Genomic DNA, 20,078 nt, shown 5'->3' with positions numbered 1-20,078 from the left:
GTTCTGTAGGACCGGCGAGCCCACACACCGGTGCTGCTGTCCTCGCAACCCAACCGACAGGCGGTGATGGCAGCAACCCGGCTTCCTACCCCTGGCTGGGCGGCGTTCAGGAATCTTCCCCTTTCCTCTGCTTTGCAGCCTTCTTGCTCGCCCTCCTTTGCAATGATTTTAAGGGGCTCCGATCCTCCCAGCTGCCAGGCAGTCTTTGCTCCCACGGACTGGCAGGAGCAGAGGGGACCCTGCCGCCGCTTGGGAGATCGAGCAGCTACATGCTCAAATGCATCCTGGGTCGGTCTAAGTGCTCAACTCTCCCCCTGAACCGTGCAGTCTCTAAAATGGCAGGTCAACAGGAGAGGCTCTCTGCTGCTGGTATGCCCAGGCAGCGAGCCACTGCTGTAATTGAGGGGACCATGCAAAGAAGGGAAAATTAGATTAAAATTAATGAGAGGGATTGGGGTGTAAGGGTTGGAGCAGGAGACTGGGCATCGGGATTCCTGGGTCCTAATCCCATTTGTGTCACTGGCTCACTCTGGCCTTGCAGCAGGTCACTTACCCTCCCTTGCCGTGGCTTCCCCAGCTGTACGGGAGAGCGTAATTACCCTTCTCTGCCACGGGGCTGCATGTGAATTGAAAATACAGGGTCAGATGCTCAGCCTGGGGTAAATGGTCTTATTCCCACTGACGGCAACACAGCTGGAACGTCATAGGGTGGTGTTAGGCCCCCATCTCCTTAGTATCTGAGCACCTCACAGTCCCTAGTGCTGTGGCTCTCAACTAGGGGGACGTGTACCCCTGAGCGTGGGCAGAGGTCTTCCAGGGGGTACATCAACTCATCTAGATATTTGCCTGGTTTTATAACAAGCTACGTGAAAAGCACTAGCGAAGTCAGGACAAACTGAAATTTCATACAGACAAAATAAGAAAGGCAGCAATTTTTCAGCAGTGTGCGGTGACACTTTTGTATTTTTATGTCTGATTTTGTAAGCAAGTAGTTTTAAAGTGAGGGGAAACTTGAGATACGCAAGACAAATCGGACTTCTGAATGGGGTACAGTAGCCTGAAAAGGTTGAGAACCACTGCTGTAGTGTATTTAACCTCTCACCCCCTGTGGGGCGGGGCAGGGCAGTTATCCTGTATCAATGGGGAAACTGAGGCACAGAGAGGCTAAGTGACTGTCCCACAGTCACACAGGCAGTGTGGGAAAGCAGGGAGTTGACCCCGGCTCTTCCAAGCCCTAGACTAGTACCCTAACCATTGGGACATCTTTCCTGTCCACACCGCACTGGCTTACCCCAGCTCTGGATCTGTCCCATAGATCACTGAGGGCTGATAAGCCTCTGAGTGCTGTGACTGCTTGGGGCGCAGACTGTGGGCACCCCAGTCCCGCCATAGAGCCCGACTCCAGGGGCTGTGTCATTGGTATCCGAGGGCAGGGGTCCAGGGCTTGGTGTGGAGCTCAGAATGTTGTCTCCTTCAGGAGGTTTGCATCACTGGATTGCAACGCTGCTGCCACGGTGGCTATTCTAGTGCCGTGGGTGCGACGCGTCAGATTAAGTGCCTGCCTCGAGACAGCTCTCGCTCAAGAATGTAGCTAGTGCCATGTGGGTGTGTGGCAGGTGACGGGCGCTTTCCAGACACCTGGCAGCTCCCGGCCCCCAGCAGTGTGCGTGCCAAACTCCCTGTTGCACAGCACAGGCTGGGCATAGAAAGGTCTGTGGGCGGGAATGGGAGCAGTGGATTACCTCTGTGAAAGATCCCCAGAAGCAATGTGGGATGCTGGGGTGGGACTCAGGATGCCTGGGTTCTATTCCCAGCTCTGCCACTGACTTCCTGGGTGACCCTGGCAAGTCACTGCCCCGCACTCTGCCTCAGTTTCTCCTCCCATTTCCTACTTAGGTTTTACCTGTTTTTAGACTGCAAGCTCCTTGGGGGTAGAGGGGGAGACCATCTCTCGGTCTCTCTCTCTCTACTGCTGCACGCAGCACAGAGGGGCCCTGATCTCAGTTGGGGTCCCAAAGTGCTACCATATTGCACGTAATAAAGCTGTTGCCACATGCTCTTGGTTGAGCTGTTAGCTGCTGTTGTACACTGGGGTGGTGTCCCTGGGGTGGCTTGGCTGACTCTGCATTTGCCGGTTGGTTGAGCGCATTGGGCTGGCATTTGTGCTGGGGGCTGTGTGTTGGATCCAGAGTTGTTGTGCTATTGGGCAGGCTTTCATGCGGCTGTGCTCCTATATTCCCTCTAATGACAAGAGACGCCATGTGATGGGGCGACAACTCTAAGCACTGAGAAGGGAACGCAGCAGTGGGACAACGGAGAGGGGCTGGATATTCAGCAACTGGATCAGCCATTTGGTTGGGGTTTTCCCTTTAGTTTTTTTGTATTATTATTCAGAGGGGTGGGTGCCGAAGTGGGGAGAGACGGGATTGGGGGTCTGATGGGAGATCCAGGTGGCTGGGTGTACAGGCAGTAAGAGGGTGGTATGGGGAAGGGAGATAATGACAGGGGAGGGCAGAATACAGGGGCTCAGGTGTGTGTTTGGGGGTTATAAGAGGATGGAGGGAAATGGGTGGATAAGGGGTTGGAAAGAGAGCGGAGGAGGAATGTGGTGGGCAGGGTTCGGGGATGGAGGCAGAGGAAGGGAGAGAAGCAGGAAGTGAAACTGGCCAGCCCAGCTGTTGGAGTCTGGGCTCCCAGAGGTGCAGGGAGTGTGAATATCCCTGCGCCCTGTGGTTTCAGTCTGTCACCTCCCAGGTCGATGATATTTTTAAACCGGCTTTGATTGAGGGGTAGGACCGGCCCCTGTTCTTGGTGGCGTTGGGAGCGGCCGTGTGGAGGCTGGTGGCGTGACTCCAGATTTACCCTGGGGTTTAGCCCTGATAAAACCCACTCCACTGTGTGCACGAAGAAGCTGTTTGATGGGTAAGAGCTAATCCGTCCACCACATTGACACAGCAGTACGGCTTAGTGCTCTGCCAGCGCTGCACACACTCACTGTAGTAGGTGCCGAGGTTCATGGAGGTGCACTCGTGGCTGGATTCCTTCCCCCATATGGACCTCAAGGAGCGGTAAGTGCTTGGGAAACGGGCCACTGGTTCTGAGATTCTCCATGCGCTCTGCTCCCTTCCTCTCACACCGGGCTGAGCTCTGCGCCACTCTGCAGAGCATGGCTGGCTCCCATTGAACAGGGGCGCCCTGCGGCTGTAGCCCTGCTCCTGGCCGTTTGCATCGGTTCTGTCTCCCTCACACCTGAACCAAGCCTTTTATGTGGGGTGGGGGTGTATTTGTTCTGGGGGGGGGGCAGCTTGTTGCAGGGAGTGTCCCCCTGGCTTGTCTCCCCCCAGCAGGAGGGACTGCATGCTGGGAGGTGGCCATGCCAGGCCGTTCAGGGTGCCGCTTGACGAAGTCTTGGGTGCACGCTGGGCTCTGGTGAGTCAGCTCCAGGCAGAGTCAGGTGAATAATGGCCTTTTTGGTTACCCACGTTCTGCTCCAGGCAGGTCCTTTGCTCCTGAGTGTCTGTCTGGACAAGAGAGCTGACCTGGGAAGAGGGCCTGGGCTAACCAGGTTGCCCAAGGCCAGGAGCAGAGGGTGGGGTGAGGTGGGTGCTTGGCTTGTCCCTACATGCTGCCATCCAGCACCAAAATGCAGCCACCTCTGGAGAGGGGAGAGGCAGCTGTTAAGCTACCTCCCAGTGTACTGTCCCTTTGAAGGGCTCAATGGGCTTTGAATATAGCCCCCTCTGTATTTCCCACCTGGCAGGTGTTAGTCCTGTGCCACAGGCTGGGAAACTGAGGCACAGGGGCAGGGAGCAATCTCCCTAGGGTCTATGTTGGAAGTGGGAATAAGACCCCAAAGCTTCCCTTTTCCCTCAGGTACAGGTCCAGAATAAATGAAGTAACTGGAGGCCCAAGGTTTACTGGAGCATTAGCTTAGCTGCCCCCCCCTCCCAAAAGAGCCAGGCACCGCCTGATGCCTGTGCTCCTGTCTCGCACTGAACAGCTGCCCCTGTCTGGGGCCCGGCCTGCAATATAATCAGAATGCAAGTCAGCCCAATCCACCTATGCCTGCAGCCCTCCCGGTGCTAATGAATAGCTAGTAATTAGCATGGGTCATAGGAATGTCAGATCCTTGCTTCAGGGGGCCCTCGCCTTTTTCGCAACTGGGACACTTCATTGGCTCTTGCTCAATTTGTGATCCACTATGAATGTCAGCAGTACTGCCACCCAGCCAGTTAATCCCCATTTTGTGGGAGTGCAACTGATAGTTTTTTCTTCTTAAGTGAAGTACTTTGCACTTAACTTTTATTGAATTTCATCTTGTTGATTTCAGGCCAACTTGTGAGGATGGTTTTGAATTCTAATCCTGTCCTCAGATACCTGCAACCTCTTGCAGCTTGGTGTCATCTGAGCTTTTAATATGCTTACTCTCCACAGCCTTTTCCCAGTCATTAAAGAAAATATCAAATTGTTCCAGACCCTGGAATGACCCTTGCACAACCCCACTAAATCTGTCCCTCCAGTTTGATAGCGAATCCTTGATAATTACTCTTTGAGTGTGGTCTTTCAACACTTTCAACACCCACCCTCCTCTAGAGCACATTTCTCTAGTTTGCAATTGAGAATGCCATGTGGGAGTGTATCGAACGCCTTCCTAAAATCAAAATCGATCACCCCTTGCTGCTTTACGCCATCCACTTGGCCAGTGACCCTGTCAGAGATGGAAATTGGGTTGGTTTGGCGTGATTTGTTCTTGACAAACCCATGCTGGCTATTGCATCTCACCCTGTTACCCTCCAGGTGCTTACAAATTGATTAATCATTTGTTCCAGGATCTTTCCAGGTATTGAAGTTAGGCTGACTGGTCTATAATTCCCTGGATCCTTTTTGTTCCCCTCTTTAAAGATAGAGGTACTCTGTTACCTTCTCCACCCCGTCTGACCTCACCCCTCCTCCCATGAGTTCTGGAAGATAATTGCTAATGGCTCCGAGATTGCTTCAGCTAGTTCCTTAAGTACCTTAGGGTGAATTTCATCAGATGACTTGAATATACATTTATCTAAATATTCTTTAATCTGTTCTTTTCCTATTTTGGCTTGCGTTCCCTCCCACTTGTTAATATTGCGTTGAGTATTTGGCCACCGTTCAGCTCCCTGTTAAGATATAGAACATTTTGGGATCACAACAGCCGTGGAGTCCTGCCCCGGCGCAGAGTGAGAGATGATCCCTGCCCTGGAAAGGTCACAGTCCGAATAGCCAAGGCAAAAGGTAGGAGAGGAAGCAGAGGCATACGGGGCAATGATTTGTCCGAGGGCAGTGGCGGAGCTGGCAGCAGAGCCCCGCTGCCCTGCCCACCATACTGAACTGCTATCTCCTAATACAACAAATGCAAGGAGGGGGAAGGTGGATCTTGTGTTTCTCCAGCACTGATGAAGGGCAGCCGCCTCTGGGGTGGAGCACGGTGCCAGACTGCACAGCATGTTACACAGCTGCCTGAGGGTGGGGAGCTGAGTTTGGCGGGTTTCAGCCTTGTTTCGTACAAACTGTTGGGTGATCACACCGAGATGGGCTTGGACCGAGGCATTGGGGCAGCCTCATCTCCCTGGCGTCATTGCCGGGATGCAGGCTGCATTGGAATCTGTGAAGAGGAGGCGAATGTCAGTCTGGTCTGCTTGCACTGAGTGGCTGTCCAAGTGGCAGGGCAGTAACCCTGTCCCTGGGAGCCAGCCCCATAGCTGATCTGGAGCATCTGCCTCTGCACATGCTGGGGTGGGGATGACAGAGAGCCAGTGTGACCGTCAGGACTGAGATCCATCTTACTCATCCTCCTGTCCCCAGCTTGAGTCTTGGCCATGACTGGCTGGGCGTCAGCTCCCGAACGCCACTAGTCTGTCTGCCACCCAAGTGCTCTCCTCCGGGATATGCCAGCCCTGTCTTCACCTTGCAGGTTAACAAGGGATGTGCCCAACCTAAGAGGCCCTTTGAATCATTCCCCGGTGATGGCCAGCCCCTAGCTGCTCACAGAAGTCCTAGCTCCTCTGCCCCCAAAGCAGCAGTGCTCCCTAGTTTAACCACCCAGCTGTTAAACCACCCAGCTTAAACCACCCAGCTGTTGTGAGCATGTCTAATAAAACAAAAGCAAGTTTATGGAAGAAGGAATAAAGATTCAGCTAGAGACGAGAGTGCGGTGGAGAGAAATAGTTATGATACAAAACAAAAGCCAAACCTGGGCTTGCATTTGTCAGTAGTTCCCTTTTCTAACTAAAGTTGGGTTCCCCGACGTTCAGTCTGTTGCAGAGCTTGGCTGGTTTCACAAGAACCAGGATCCAAACATTCATGAAAACACCCCTACTCCACAAGGGGTTTCCTTAGTGAATGGATCCAAAGAATCCTTCCGTCCTCTCTCTCTGCTACACTGGAACAGTTTTTTGTTCCTATTCACACAGCCAGGTGTAAATGCTCCTTTTTCACCTTCAAGCAGTTTTGATTGTGGTTGCCTCTGATGGCTTTGCATTGAAAGTCTTAGTATGGTGCAAGGCTAAACAATGGAGCCTTTTATTTCATCACCAGCTAAATAGAGGGGGGACAACTCCCTTCTGCCTGCCTGGGCCATCATCGAGACCCATTCCCCAAGTGACTGACTGTTTATTCCAGGTCCATAAAGCATATTGTCAATATAAATACAGTTGTCCTTAATAGAAGCCGTACAATGACTGACTGTGAATCTTGACAAGTTATGAGCTTTCTTTAGGCCCCTTACATCTTACTCTTGATGGATAAACATCCTGTAAGATGTGGTTGGTGTAGTGAGTTGGTCGGGTCTGAGGTGAGAGTTGTTTGCAAAGAGCCAGGGGCTCTTTGCCAAGGAGTCTGTGTGTCACTGCGGGCTGCTGGAGTCTAGGGAAACCACCATCACCCGCTCGGCCTGCCCCCGTTCTGAATGTAACTGCGTCTCCCACACTGGGTTGGGCCTGGCTGGGCCGGGTCGGAATAGTAGCTGGAACTCTGCGTGCAGGTGAGTGAAGACTAGTTGCAGAGCTGGGTGCATTTGTGCTACTAGCAAAATGGGGGGGCTGCAGAGGCCCTGAGATAACGGACAGTGCCACTAACCCCTCTCCGTGCCAGATTATTGCCCTTGGTGCATTAACACAAAGCCAGCACCGCTGGCCGGGGCGCCTCCTACTGATGTTATTTATTTGTACTGCGGTAGCCTAGGGTCGCCATTCGGGACACACAACAAAAAGCCAGTCCCTGCCTCACACCTGTATTTAGAGAGCGCCTTGACTTGAACGTGGCATCTGAACCTGGTGTACGTCTGTCCTTGGGAAACCGCCCCCCTCTCCCTCCCAGCGCCCTAACACTGGCCCTTTGCAGCTGCTATAGACCCCAGGGTGCTTTTTAACCCTCGAGCTTCCATGTTTTGCTTCCCTCTGCTTCCCCTGCGATTTCAGTCGGATACAAGGTTCTTCCTGGGCTAAACTGCCGCGCAGGGTTTAAACAGCTGCAAAGTTCCACGCCGCCCTCCCGCCCCCCCGCCAGCTACGTTCTCGCCACTTCCCCGTGTGTCCTTAGCACCGTAGGGCTTACGGCGATTCTCCTTCTGCTCCGGGGCAGGAGGAGGCCGGCACTGGGAGGGGTGGAGGGGCTGTGATAAGTCATGTATGTCCATACCGCTTCCTTGTAGCTCGCGTGCTGGGAAGCCCGGGGTGGAAGCAGGAGTGTCGCCCAGTGGCGTGGGTCGGAGACGCAGGGAACCGCAAAGCAGGAACAGCCCTTGGAGCCTGAGTGAGCGACTGACTCTGTTTCTCTCTCCACCCTGCAGGATGTTCCAGACATTATACAATTACTTTTGGTGGGACCGGCTCTGGTTGCCAGTGAACCTGACCTGGGCGGACCTGGAAGACCGTGATGGGCTGGTCTACGCCAAGGCCTCGGACCTCTACATCATCATCCCCTTAGCGTTCCTCTTCCTCGTTGTCAGGCACCTCTTCGAGATGTGAGTACCCTTCGGGAGGTCAGGTCAGCGGCTGGAGCCAGCTGCTTCGGGGAAGCTGCAGGGAGCCCCCCGGTGGACAGTGAGGGAATGCCCAGCTCCTAGGAAGCTTGGTCTTAATCCCAGGGAGCTGGGAACAGATTTTCATATTGCTGGGTGCATGCTGGGCGCTGCCGCAGACCCAGGCCTTGTTAAGCTGCCTAAGCAGGAACCCCCCTTCAAATCTCCCAGATCCCACTCCCCATCCGGAGCTGGGAACAGAACTCAGGAGTCCTGAGTCCCCCAGTGCAGTGTATGGGCATGGAGTCCTCCTGGGCTCTGTGGACGTTGGATGGTATCCTTGGATGGGGCTGGGCTTATGAAGGGGAAGAATTTCCTTATTTTCCTCACACACACACACACACACACTAGACATTCAGAAACCCCGGCTGCGTAAAGCAGCAGGCAGTAGACGGCAGGCTGCAACCTGCGCTGACCTCTGCGGGAATGCCTAAAGCTTGGCAGAAGGTCTCTAACCTCCTAGCTTCTAGGAACAGGGAACACGTGGAGGATATTTATATGCAGGCAGCCTGGCACAAATGCGCCCATTGTGCACGCTGGCCTCCCGTCCCGAGCATCTCAGCAATGCTGGGGGATGAGGCTGGAACAGCTGGGCTGAGGCATTAAAGAGCAATTTGTTGTATAAACCACCTCCTGGTGACGAATGGAGAGCGGAGAACAGAGCTGGCTTTGTTGGGGGATCGGGCGCCGTGGGAGGGCAGAGCGCCACCGGGAGCTGCCTGCCCATGTTGTGCATGTACCCTGGGTGTTCCGTGCACGGGAGCATGTTGCTGTGATTGCAGCTGGGTGGGAGGGATGGTGTGAAGCAGAGGGGAGGCGGATGTCTCCCTCCGTGATTTGCTGACAACACCTTGGCTGCCCTGTCCCTGTGGGGTGAAAGCAGGGGGCTCGGGCTGGGAAGGAGGGGGCTGGAGATGCGTGTTTCTTTTCTATGTAGCAACGGGAAGATTCACTTTCCCAGCCCTTGACTTTTTTTCCTCTTTCCTCTCATCTGTTCTTTTTCCTCTCCCCTCAGTAAACGACACGCTCACGCTTTCCTTTTGTGTCATTCACTCATTTTCTTCTTTTCCTCTGAGCCTTTCTTCTCTTCCCTCAGTTAACTTTTCTTTCTTTCTGTCTTTCTGTCGGTCTGTCCTTTCTTTGTCTGTCTTTCTTTTTCCGATCCCCCACTCTAATGAATTTAAATCCTTTACTTCGCCCTATACCGCTCAGTCACTTCAGTCCTGGCAGGTCTTCTGATCAACAACATGCACGTTGTTGACTTTAACCCTTTGCTTCACCTGCTGGGAGCCAGGACTCCTGGATGATGTTCTCACACACTGTCTGACGTGGGAGTGAGTCCATTCCCCTCTGTGAGTCTGTTTCCCCATCTGTAAAATGGGAAGGATGTTGAGATCTCTCCTGAGCCATCTGCAGCTAATAGCTGCACCCCTTTGGCGCAGGTAGATTTGCGCGCTCGTGTGGGTTTGACCGCCACCTAATGGTCACTGCCCAGCACAGTTCTTGTCAGTGACTTTGTGCCGTGTTGGAGTTCTGGTCTGAGGGCTATTGAGTTGCAGGAGTGACTTGATTATCTGTATGTATTTGTGTTATGGTAGGGCCTACAGACCAACTAGCAACGGGTGTGTCTTTGCCGGAAGCTGCACAAATGTAGAGTTACGGCCTAATAATTAGGTGTATTACGGTAGCAGCTAACGGCCCCATGGTGCCAGGTGCTGCACAGACACAGCCCCTGCCCTGGAGAGCTCGCACTCGAATAACTCCTCCTCGCTCTTCCATGGCATGTCCCATCAGTAGATCATTGGCATCAGTGTCATCGTCCCCCTTATACAGATGGGGAAACTCGGGTGCAGAGGTGCCGTGACATGCCTACCATCACCTAGCAGGCCAGTGGCTGAGCCCAGGTCTCCTGAGTCTTGGCCCAGTGCTGTACCCACTAGGTCACACTGCCTCCCCAGTGCAAAGCTGTGTTAAAGCACCGGTGCTCTCCCTTTTCCTGACTGTGGCCCCAGGTTATGACGAGGCCCCGCTCCTCTCCCAGAGCGGGGGGTTAGATCCCGTGTAGCTGCAAAGGGAAGGACCCCCATGTTGTAAAGCATTATTCTAACCACGGGTTTTCTGCCTGTGCTCCCCGTTCCTCTCCCGCCTTTGCCCCATTCCCAGGTATGTGGCTACTCCACTAGCCGGGCTTTTGAACGTCAAGGAGAAGATCCGGTTAAAAGCCACCCCGAATCCCGTGTTAGAAAAGTTCTACGTGTTGTCCACGAAACACCCCAAGCAGGTATGGTGCATGAACTGGCAGGGGAGGTGTCTTGTCTACCTTCTGCAACAAGCCTGGCGCTGGGATTGCACCCAGGGGCTGCGGGCGAGACGTCCCAGGCTGCCCTCTCACACCCGAGTCTCTGGGAGCTGATCTGTGTGGGGCTAGCCGGGCACCTGGCGCGTTAACGCGACGGTGTTAAATAAATCTGGCTCTGGGTATTGCAAAAACCAGGAGGCAAGTTGAGGAGCGAAGTGGCTGTACTTTGGGCTCTGAGGTGCTTGAGGCTTTCTTGACGGAGGGGCCAGTGCTCTGGTCTTTCCTGCTGGCGGGGAGGGGTCCGTTCCCGATGGTTACAGGCGCTCGGCCTCATCCCCAGTAGGTAGCTAGCCAGAGCGGCAGCCTCTGCCCTGGAAGGTTCCCAGAGCTGGCATAACAGGGAGGCAGGATTGAGGGGCATCAGCTCAGCTGTGGGGCAGAGGGCAGCCCAGGGCTGGATCAGCATGGGCGATGCGGTTTGGGATTGAGGCGCTCAGGGCTGGCATAGCAGGGGGTTGTCAGGTGGGCCTGAGGGGTCCCAGCAGAGCTGGGCATGTGAGGAGCTGGGATCGCAGGGGGCTGCGGGTTGGGAATGAGGGGCACTGGCAGAGCTGTGTGTGGGGCAAACCCACAGCTGGGCTAGCCGGGGTGGGCGCCGGTTGGAATGGAGAGGTACCGGCAGAGCGGCCTGTGTGGGTCGGGATCAGGGAGGGGTGGGTCAGAGGAGTTGGTGCCCTGCCCTTGTCTGATTCAGCCCACGCGCTTTCAGCTTCTCACTCCCTCAGGCACCAGCTCCCCCAGCCAGTGGCCACTGGCTCTGAAGGCTCCCTGGGCCTGGCTGCGCTGTCAGCGTGGGCTGTGCCTGCAGTGGGTGCAGATAGACCCCGTCTAGCTAGGTCTGGAGAGCTGTTTGTGGGCTAACAGCCCCCCGCCCAGCTTTCACTACGGTCAGTACCTGAGCTCAGGAGATCAAAGTGAGCCCGGGTAGCAGCCGTCCCACCCTCTGCCTGCCCTGGCGCGAGTGGCTGACGACCATGGGGTCTGGCCCCAGGATCCAGCCGCCTCTCGGGCTGCCCTGGCTTCTGGTAACCGCTCCCGGGTCTCTCCCCTGCCTCCCAGGGCGATGTTGAGATGCTCTCCAAGAAGAGCGGCTGCACGGGCCGGCAGGTGGAGCGCTGGTTCCGACGCAGGCGCAACCAGGACAGGCCCAGCTTGCTCAAGAAGTTCCGGGAGGCCAGGTAAGAGCCGGTGCCCCTCACTCAGTCCCACGTTGGTGAACCCTCGTGTCTGCAGCACCCCCTGCAACTCATCCCGAACTCTGAGCCTCCCTTGTGCTCCTGGCTGAGCTGGCCGTGTGGGGCGGGCCCGAGGCTCTCGCTGTAATGGGACCTGGGGCGGCGGGTGGGTGGTAAGGGAGCATCTGTGGGCTCGGAGCGCTGGAATGGCAGATCACGGGGGCCCGGGATTCCATTGGTGCTCTGTCATCCCCGTGGGCTGCATCAGAACCAAACCGGCTGAGCAGGTGGGAGGAGGGGAGTGGGGAAGGCTTTTCCCTCCCCGGCACAGGCCGGCCCGCTGTGAGTGCTGCTCGTGGGCCCAGCTGGGCTCCGAGGACGGCTCCGGCTTCAAGGAGAAAGGCAAGAGGGTGACAGGATCGAGGGGACTCTTAAAGCCCAGTGGCTGTCCAACCCCCAGAACTAGAGCCCAGCAGTGTGTGCTGCAGTAGGGCTAGCCCCCCAGCTTCCCCACAGTGCATAGACAAGGTTCTGTCCCTGCTAGATCATGAGAGTCGCCCAAGAGTCACCGGCTACTCAGACGGGCGCTTCCCTCCGAGGCATCCAGCGTCCGGGGCTCCCCCCAGCCTGTCCCATTGTGTGTGTTCTCCCTTTCACCCCGCCCCGTGTTCCTCTGGTGAGAAACATCTGCTTCCTTTTTCCAGTTGGCGATTCACCTTTTACCTTATTGCTTTCATTGCTGGCATGGCCGTCATAGTGGATGTAAGTAAGATCTGCCGTTGCGACCCCTTCGCGGCCTCTCGCCCCGTCCTGGCCCAGCTGCCCCGCTAACACCTGCCCTCCGTCTCTCTTCCCCCTCCTGCTTTTCCTTGCAGAAGCCCTGGTTCTACGACCTGAAGGAGGTGTGGAAAGGCTACCCCATCCAGGTGAGTCCAGCCTGAGCAGAGCTGGGAGATTCTCTCCTTCAGCGCCGTGAGCAGAGAGAGTCCTGGCTTGGCTCAACCTCCGGGATAGCAGCCAACAAAATACCTCATTGGGGCGCACGTCCCTCGGGGGCATGTACTCCAAAGTCGGGACAGTTACCTGGCAACCGCTCGGTGGTCAACATCTCCTCGGAGGGAGGTCAAAGGAATCGCTGGGATAGTGCAATGCACAGCCTGTGGCCACCTAGGAAATCCAGGACGCTCATTCTGCCGCTTGAGCTAAGGAGAATCCCCATTAGCTCTGTGCAGTATAGATCTTATGACATTCCATTCTGATCCCATCCAGTAGAGGGCGGGGGTGCACACGCGCTTGCTTCAGCAGAGAGCATCGTTGTGATTTGCTGTCTGGTCCCGTTTGCCTTGCAGACCACGCTGCCATCCCAGTACTGGTACTACATGATCGAGCTGTCCTTCTACTGGGCCCTGCTCTTCAGCATCGCCTCCGACGTGAAGCGCAAGGTAGGCTGTCTCCCCACTGCAGGGAGAGGTGTGGAGGCAGCAGGCGTCCCTGGGAAGGCAGGGTGAGGATGGATGGAGACCTGCGTGCGTCCTTGGTCCTGAGCTGCGGCTGCTGGGGAGGGGGAATCTGGAGAAAATCCCTTCTGCCCTGATCAGTCCAAGACCTGTCTGGGGAGGGTCTGGTGTATCTGGAGTGGGGCTGGGCAGGGAAGGGCTGAGGATGGGGGAGGGCTGGAGGTTTGTGCAGGGCAGGGCAGGGCCTGGCACATCTGGGGCAGGTGGGACTGGGCTGCAGCGGGGCTGGGCTGGGTCTCCCCGCTCCTCTTCATTAACATTTTGTGGGTCACCGTGTTTGTTGAGGGCTTACCCCTTCCTTCCTCTCCACTTCCTGGCAGGACTTCAAAGAGCAGATCATCCACCATGTGGCCACCATCATCCTGATCAGCTTCTCCTGGTTTGCCAACTACATCCGGGCGGGGACGCTGATCATGGCCTTGCACGACTCTTCCGACTACCTGCTGGAGGTGAGGAGGGGGATTCAACCCTGCACCCCAGCAGGGCAGAGCAGCACCCCACCCCCAATCCCTGTGGCTCTTCCCCATGGCTGACGGACCACGCAACCACAACGCCGATGAGAGCAGAACCCCTGGCGGGTTCCCCTCAAGGGCCCTGTGAAGCCAGGCTCAGAACCTAGATCTCCTGACTCGCGTCCCTGGTCTGTTTGGACTCTGAGCTCCTTGGGGCAGGACAGTCTCTTGCTCTGTCTCTGTGCAGCGCCTGGCACACCGGGAACGTTGGGGTTTCTGCCGCAATGCACCCAATGCGGAATGCATGACTGCGTTTCATTAAGAGACGGTCACTTGAAGAAGCCCTGTTGTCATCTCCAAACACCAGCCCTACCTGAAAACAAAGCCATGCAGCTACTGCGAGCAGTGTTTTGAATTCAGCTCTAGTGGTTAGAGGCTCCAGCTCCGAGCCGGACCCCACTGTGCTAGGCAGAGAGACAGTCCCTGCCCCAAAGAGCTCCCAGTCTAGGCTGGCAAGGGGTGGGAGAAAGGCCGGGTTATGACCCCATTTGATAAGTGGGAGAGTCCCCGAGTGTTGCAATGACTCATCCAGGGCCTGTCCAAGCCGGGAATTGAACCCTGATCTCCCGAGGCCCACATCCTGCCCCTCCCCCCCATCTCTTACCTCTCCCACACCTCAACGGCACTGGAGTTTATTCTCACTTTGGCCTCTTGCCCCCAGTCTGCCAAGATGTTTAACTACGCCGGCTGGAAGAACACCTGCAATAACATCTTCATCGTGTTCGCTGCCGTCTTCATCGTCACGCGCCTCGTCATCCTGCCCTTCTGGTGAGCATGCGCCCCAGCCTCTGACAGGGCCCAGCAGCCGCTGCCGCAAGGCTATGCTGTTGCATTGTGGGGGGTGGGGAGAACAAAGCTGGCTGTTGTGTGATGTTCCAGGAAGCCAAACTGTTGTGTTTCATGTACGGGTGCTGGGAGATGCCATGTTGGATCAGACCATTGGTCCATTGAGACGGGCATCCCACTTCGGGCAGGGGAGCCATGCATGCAGCCAATTCTACAAAGGAACAATTCCTTCCTGACCCTATGGCCCTGAAGCATGGGGGTTAACATTGTCAAAAGCACCTAAGTCCCACTTTCAGAGGTCACTCAGAAGCCTGTCTGGGGAAGTCGATGGGACCTGTCTTGGAAATCGATGGGACTTGGGAGCCCAAATTTTTGAAAACTCCTGTTCACTTAGCTGCTTTTGAAAATGTTACATGAGGTCAGTACGGTTCTCTTAGCCTCCAGTGCTACAGTCCCAGTCCTCAGCTTGCTCAGCCCCACTGGAGACTGTCCAGACACGCCCCCTTCCCCAGTGCTGTGTATGTGATTGCCATGAAGCAGGAAAGGGTGAAAAGCCTGCAGCTACGTGTTCTACCTCGGCTGCTGTCCTCTCCAGATTGAAATGAATCGTTTTGCTCATCCCGAAACATGGGTTTTTTTTCCAACTTTTCGATTCACCAAAAATATCAAGATTGCTGGCCAGCCAAAACGCCCATTAAATTGGCACAGCTCTGTGGCTCTTCTGGCTGGGTGGGATGAGGAATAAACAGGGGGGAAAAGGTCCAACAGTGTCTAACGTGTTTGCAGGCCTACGACTCCTTTTCAAAATGTAGATCCTCACGGCACCGCACTCCCATTGAAGTTAGGTGCCTCAACACCTTTGCGGGTTTGGGCCTAGGTCGCCTGTCTGCACAGCCTACGGGGGGGTGGAATGGTTTTGGGTAACTCTAGCTGCCCTGTGTAGGTGCTGTTGGTGCAAACCAGCTCCTGCTGGTGCCCAGTGTCAAACGGGGCTGTGTTAACATGCACGGAGGTACCTTTTAGCTTGCATCAGCAGGCTCTCCACGGAGCAGCTAGAGCTCTCTGCAGTTCACACCCTGTAGACCGACTCAGTCTGTGGCCCTTTGTGGACAAGCCCTTAGACGCTTCTGAACCTGTCCTCGCTTGTGTAGGTGAACTTGTCGTCTAATATACATTTGTTGCGTTCTGGGGGGGTTTTAACCTCAAGATTCTAACGTCTTTGCTCAGCAGCAGCATCGCCAGCCCCCGGGTTCAAAACCCTGAGATTTTGCTTAACAAGGATACGTTCTTCCTTTGGTTTTGGGGGTCTTTCAGAGTCACGTTTTCAAGCTTTTTCTTCCCACTTGAGGGCTAAAAACAGACTTGTCACTTAAAACCCGATTCTCCCAGAATCACACGACTCCAGCAGCTTTCAGGAAAGAATGCCAAATATGGAAAACTTGTGATTTAAAACTGAGAGTTGGCAAGAGAGTAAACGAACCAGGCTAGCAATAATAACAACACCAACATCCCTAGTTCTCCTAGCGCGCTGTCAGCTGCCCATCGCAAGGGAGCTCAGTACCACAGCCTCCCTTTTCTGGAAACTGAGGCACAGGCAGAGGGGAGGTAACTCGCCCAGTGTCACCCAGCAGGCCAGAGGCAGGGCCAGGAATGGAAGCTGGGGCTCCTGAGTCTGGTCTGGACCTCTAGGCCACGCTGCCAGTTTTGCTTCTGAGCCGCGTTAGCAAGGAGGGTCGTGTAGGTGCCCCTCTTTCAGCACAGTGACGGTGCCTGAGGTCTCTTGTCTTCCCCTGCAGGATCATGCACTGCACCGTGGTCTATCCCCTGGACCTGTACCCACCCTTCTTCGGCTACTACTTCTTTAACTCCATGATGGTGGTGCTGCAGTCGCTGCATATCTTCTGGGCGTATCTCATCATCCGTATGGCCCACAAGTTCATAACTGGAAAGGCAGGTTCACTTCCTCTGGGAGGGGAGAGGGGGGATGGTTTGTTTTTTCCACTTCACCCTTCTGGGGTCCAGGAGGGAAAAAAATATGAAGCCACCTCACCAGGGGAGGGTGGGGAAGTGAAAGAGATGAGCAGCTTTTAAAATCCATCTGGGGTTTTTTCTAGTATTGCTTAACGGGGACAAATAACATGATGCAGACAAGGGAGTTTATCGTAGGGTTGCTGGTTGGTTGGTTTGTTTGATGCAACAGTGCCTAGGGATTTCCATCGTGTGTGTGTGTGTGTGTGTGTGTGTGTGAGTGAGTGTGTGTGAGAGAGAGAGAGAGAGGGGTAGGGGTTGTTGGTGAGCACTGGGGACTCTTGCCTTTTTGATGAAAGAGAAAAGGCTTTGGACCAGATCCTCAGTTATGTAGGCACCTAAATACCTACGAGGATCTGGGCCTCGGTGATTTAAGCAGCAGCATGATTTGAGGATCCAGTGTCACATTCCAGGGCATATGGGGCTGGTAGGGCCACGAGCTGTGCCGTGGCTCCAGAGGGAGATCCGCTCTAGGAACGGGAGAAGTTTGCTAGGGCCAGTAGCATTGAGGGGGGAGAGGCAGGAGAAGCCAGAGCTCAGCAGCAAAGCCCTGGAGCATCTCTGGGGAAGGCCGGGCAGTGACGGGGGGGTTGGAGCTGGGTGATGCGGGGGCTAATGAGAAGGGGGCCTTTCACGGGGCGGTTGTGAGTGCAGACCCAGTCCCGCAGTAGCTCTTACCATCTGACGTGTGCGCGGTGGGCCCCGTGTGAGCGGACGTGGCCCAGTCCCCAGGGATGTGCCTGGCTCACGAAGCCGCCACTGCGGATGGCACTAGTGGAGGAGGGGCAGGCTGTGGACAGACGGAGCCCCGCTCATGGTGTTCCACAGGGCAGCTGAGGCACAGACACAGCAGAGCGCACAGCAGTTGGTGGCAGTGCTAGGAACAGACCCCGGGAGTTCTGACGCCCGGTCCCGCCCCCTTGCCTCGTTTCGCTTTGAGTCGTAAAGTGTCTTTCTCTTCAATCCCTCCAGGTGGTGGAAGACGAGAGAAGTGATCGTGAAGAGACCGATAACACGGAGGAGGAGGAGGAGGTGACGAAGAACGGGCCCCTTTCCAACGGGCACCCCGTCCTAAACAACAACCACCGGAAAACCGATTGATTGGAGGTGCGCGTGGATGTGTTGCCAGCTGGCTGCCCGGCCCCACCACCACAGACGTGAGCGGAGGCCAAAACTTTGAGAACTTCAGCTTCCACCCTGCCGCCACCTGTAGCGCAAGGGTCTCCCTCCTGTCCCCTATAAATAGTTACTCCCCCGCCTCTTCTCTCCTCCGACCTGGTCTAGTGGAAATAGCTGACCCACCTAGGGGGGAGGCTAAAGGAATGGACCCTGGAGTGCCAACACCAACCCTGCACCTGTGCTTAGAATACAGAATTTGAGGCTAATTTTCTTTCCTATCGCTGCCGATGGAAACGTGCCAACTCTGTGGGGGGCAGGGGTGGTAGCTCTTTTGTGCCACCACCATACAGCAGTGTCCTTTCTCTCTCTATCCTCACCCATCTGCCTTAAAACCAAACCGGGATGCAAGGATTCCCTTCTCCAAGAATATCGGGCCCCATCCCCAAACCATAGATGCACAGCGGAAGGCTCTTGTGCTCCCAGCCAGATTGCTACCTGGGGAAGAGACGGCAAATTGTTCTCTTTGTGCTTTTCTCCACCCCCCCTCACACAGACACACACACACAAGCTGGCGCCAGCTCCTTCCCAGTCTGTCTTATTGGTGAGGTGTGGTTTCATTGCCTCTCTAGTTGTGCTTTTCTCTCCTCCTGGGTTTCCGGAAGGGAATCCCTTCAATACATTGCTGGTGGAAATAACGCACACAAAGCAGAACTCTATTGTCCCTTAATGTCCTCAGACTGCTTGGATTCAGTTGCAAAGACTCGCTCGTTCCCCCTTGTTGTAAGGGTTTTTTTAAATGACTGCATGCCCTCTCTCCAAATTCTTTTCCAGCTGCAGGGAAAAAAAGGATTTCCTGTGCAGAGGGGGCATGGAGTTTGCTTTCTTGGATAATAAAGCCATGAAATCAAATCCTAGGTAGGCCAGAGACCATCCTGTCAGTTTTAGCTGTTTGTCTCTTAGCTGCTCAAAGCCTCTTCATGCAGTGCAGGCCTTTCTAGGGGCCTTTTGCTCAGCTGTAAAGTGAAGGCGCTTAGGGACTACGATTATTACCAGGTCAGGTTTTGAAAGAAGGCCCTGTTCCCCATTGGCTCTGCTACTGCCACAGCTCGTGAATGGAGGTCAAAGCTTCGGCGGCTGATGCCCCAGCCCGACCAAGATGTGCCCATTGCTCCCAGAAAAGCCAAGAGCAAAGGAATGACAGGAGCAAAGTAACTGAATTGCGCTGGGGACTTAAGGAAGAGCAGCCAGACTGAATCTGTGCTCTCTCTACAGCTCTCTGATGCAGACCTGTCGGATCAGGTGACATTTGTTATACCCTTGGGGAGACTAAATTAAGTAGATGAATGTCTGGGTGTTAAGGGCTGATTTATTAGACAACACTATTGAATACTTGCTGGAAGGAAGCTGTGTGACTTGACACACTACCTAGTACTATTGCGGTGGGGATTTAGTATGTCCCATCGTTTTGCTTTATACAAATTGGTTGTGATCACCTTTCAGAATGATCCAGCCGCTTCCCTACAGCATTCACCCTCTGTGTGCTTTTTTTCCTCCTTCCAGGCTATAAATGGACACATGAATTTGCAATTGATTTTTTTTCTATTTATTTTTGTAAAGCTAGGGCTCAGTACAAACAGGAAGTGGATCGCAGAGAGTCTCTGATGTAAAAACCGACTCGGAGTGGGGGGTGGAGATGCTGAAAGCCGTAGAACTTCCAGGCTAGACAAAGGGGTTGGAGAAAAGGACCATTAACCTAACTTCAGACCAAAACGTTGTGTTTTTTAAAAGTTAAAATTTATTAAGAGTTAAATAAAACTAAAACTTCTGTAAAAAGAGGGATGGTGTTTTCTGTTGGAGGGTTACCCTGTTCCCCCCTGTCTGAGGGTTTGGATCAGTATGAATCGCCTGTAACAGCTTGCAGGACTTGGGCCGATGCAGTTTTCACAGGAGCGGCCTCCAGCAGTGGCAGCGTGGTCAATACAAGCAGCCCCAGGCCAGCAGGGATCAGCTCCCATTTTTAAGGCATCAAAATAAGCCAGATTTCCAGAGGAGCTCAGTGAACCGGGTTTTGAGGTCTGGAAACCTGGCTGGGGCCTGATGGGAGGCGCAGGGAGCTTTTGATAGTCTGGCCTTTATTTAAGAGTGTGAATACTTGGGGGAACCTATCCCAGTGTTGGGGTATTGTGTGCTTGGAAAGGGGGTTCATAACGTCACGTGCTTCCATTGCCCTTTTAAACACACCTGGCCTCCACCTTCCTAGAAAAGCACCTACCTGCCCCTGCCCCTCTGAGGTGAGTGACACGGGGGAAGTGGCAGATGGTCCTACAGGCAGCTGTGGGAGGACCAACGGCTGATTTAACTCGGCTATTAATAGCACTTATCCATGAGTGCAAGGCTGTCCATTCGCGGGGTTGCATGGCAGAGGCATTGATCAGAGCAGCTGTCAGGTGTCATTACTGTAAAACACTCAAAGTCCACAGTCAAACTCACTCTCAGTGAGGGTGGAGTTACACGGGGCAGTGGTTCTCTGTG

The 20,078-nt window shown here is 54.7% G+C and overlaps 1 protein-coding gene across 1 annotated transcript in view; it reads left to right on the top strand.

The window, feature by feature from the left end:
* Positions 1-19,770, top strand: part of CERS2 (ceramide synthase 2) — a 42,402-nt gene extending 22,632 nt beyond the window's left edge. The window contains exons 2-11 of the mRNA XM_067569636.1: positions 7,820-7,993; positions 10,214-10,331; positions 11,469-11,587; positions 12,289-12,346; positions 12,460-12,510; positions 12,934-13,026; positions 13,422-13,550; positions 14,275-14,381; positions 16,196-16,349; positions 17,400-19,770. Coding sequence (XP_067425737.1) covers positions 7,821-7,993; positions 10,214-10,331; positions 11,469-11,587; positions 12,289-12,346; positions 12,460-12,510; positions 12,934-13,026; positions 13,422-13,550; positions 14,275-14,381; positions 16,196-16,349; positions 17,400-17,528 — 1,131 coding nt within the window. The 5' untranslated portion in view covers position 7,820 and the 3' untranslated portion in view covers positions 17,529-19,770. The remainder of the gene's footprint in view (positions 1-7,819; positions 7,994-10,213; positions 10,332-11,468; positions 11,588-12,288; positions 12,347-12,459; positions 12,511-12,933; positions 13,027-13,421; positions 13,551-14,274; positions 14,382-16,195; positions 16,350-17,399) is intronic.
* The last annotated feature ends 308 nt before the right edge of the window (positions 19,771-20,078 follow it).

Source organism: Emydura macquarii, unplaced genomic scaffold (genome assembly GCF_026122565.2).
Source record: "Emydura macquarii macquarii isolate MOO-44397 ecotype Brisbane River unplaced genomic scaffold, CSIRO-AGI_Emac_v2 contig_2924, whole genome shotgun sequence".
NCBI classification, from domain to species: domain Eukaryota; kingdom Metazoa; phylum Chordata; order Testudines; family Chelidae; genus Emydura; species Emydura macquarii.
Note: the sequence above shows the minus strand (reverse complement) of the source record. Positions and strands in the feature narration are given on the sequence as shown.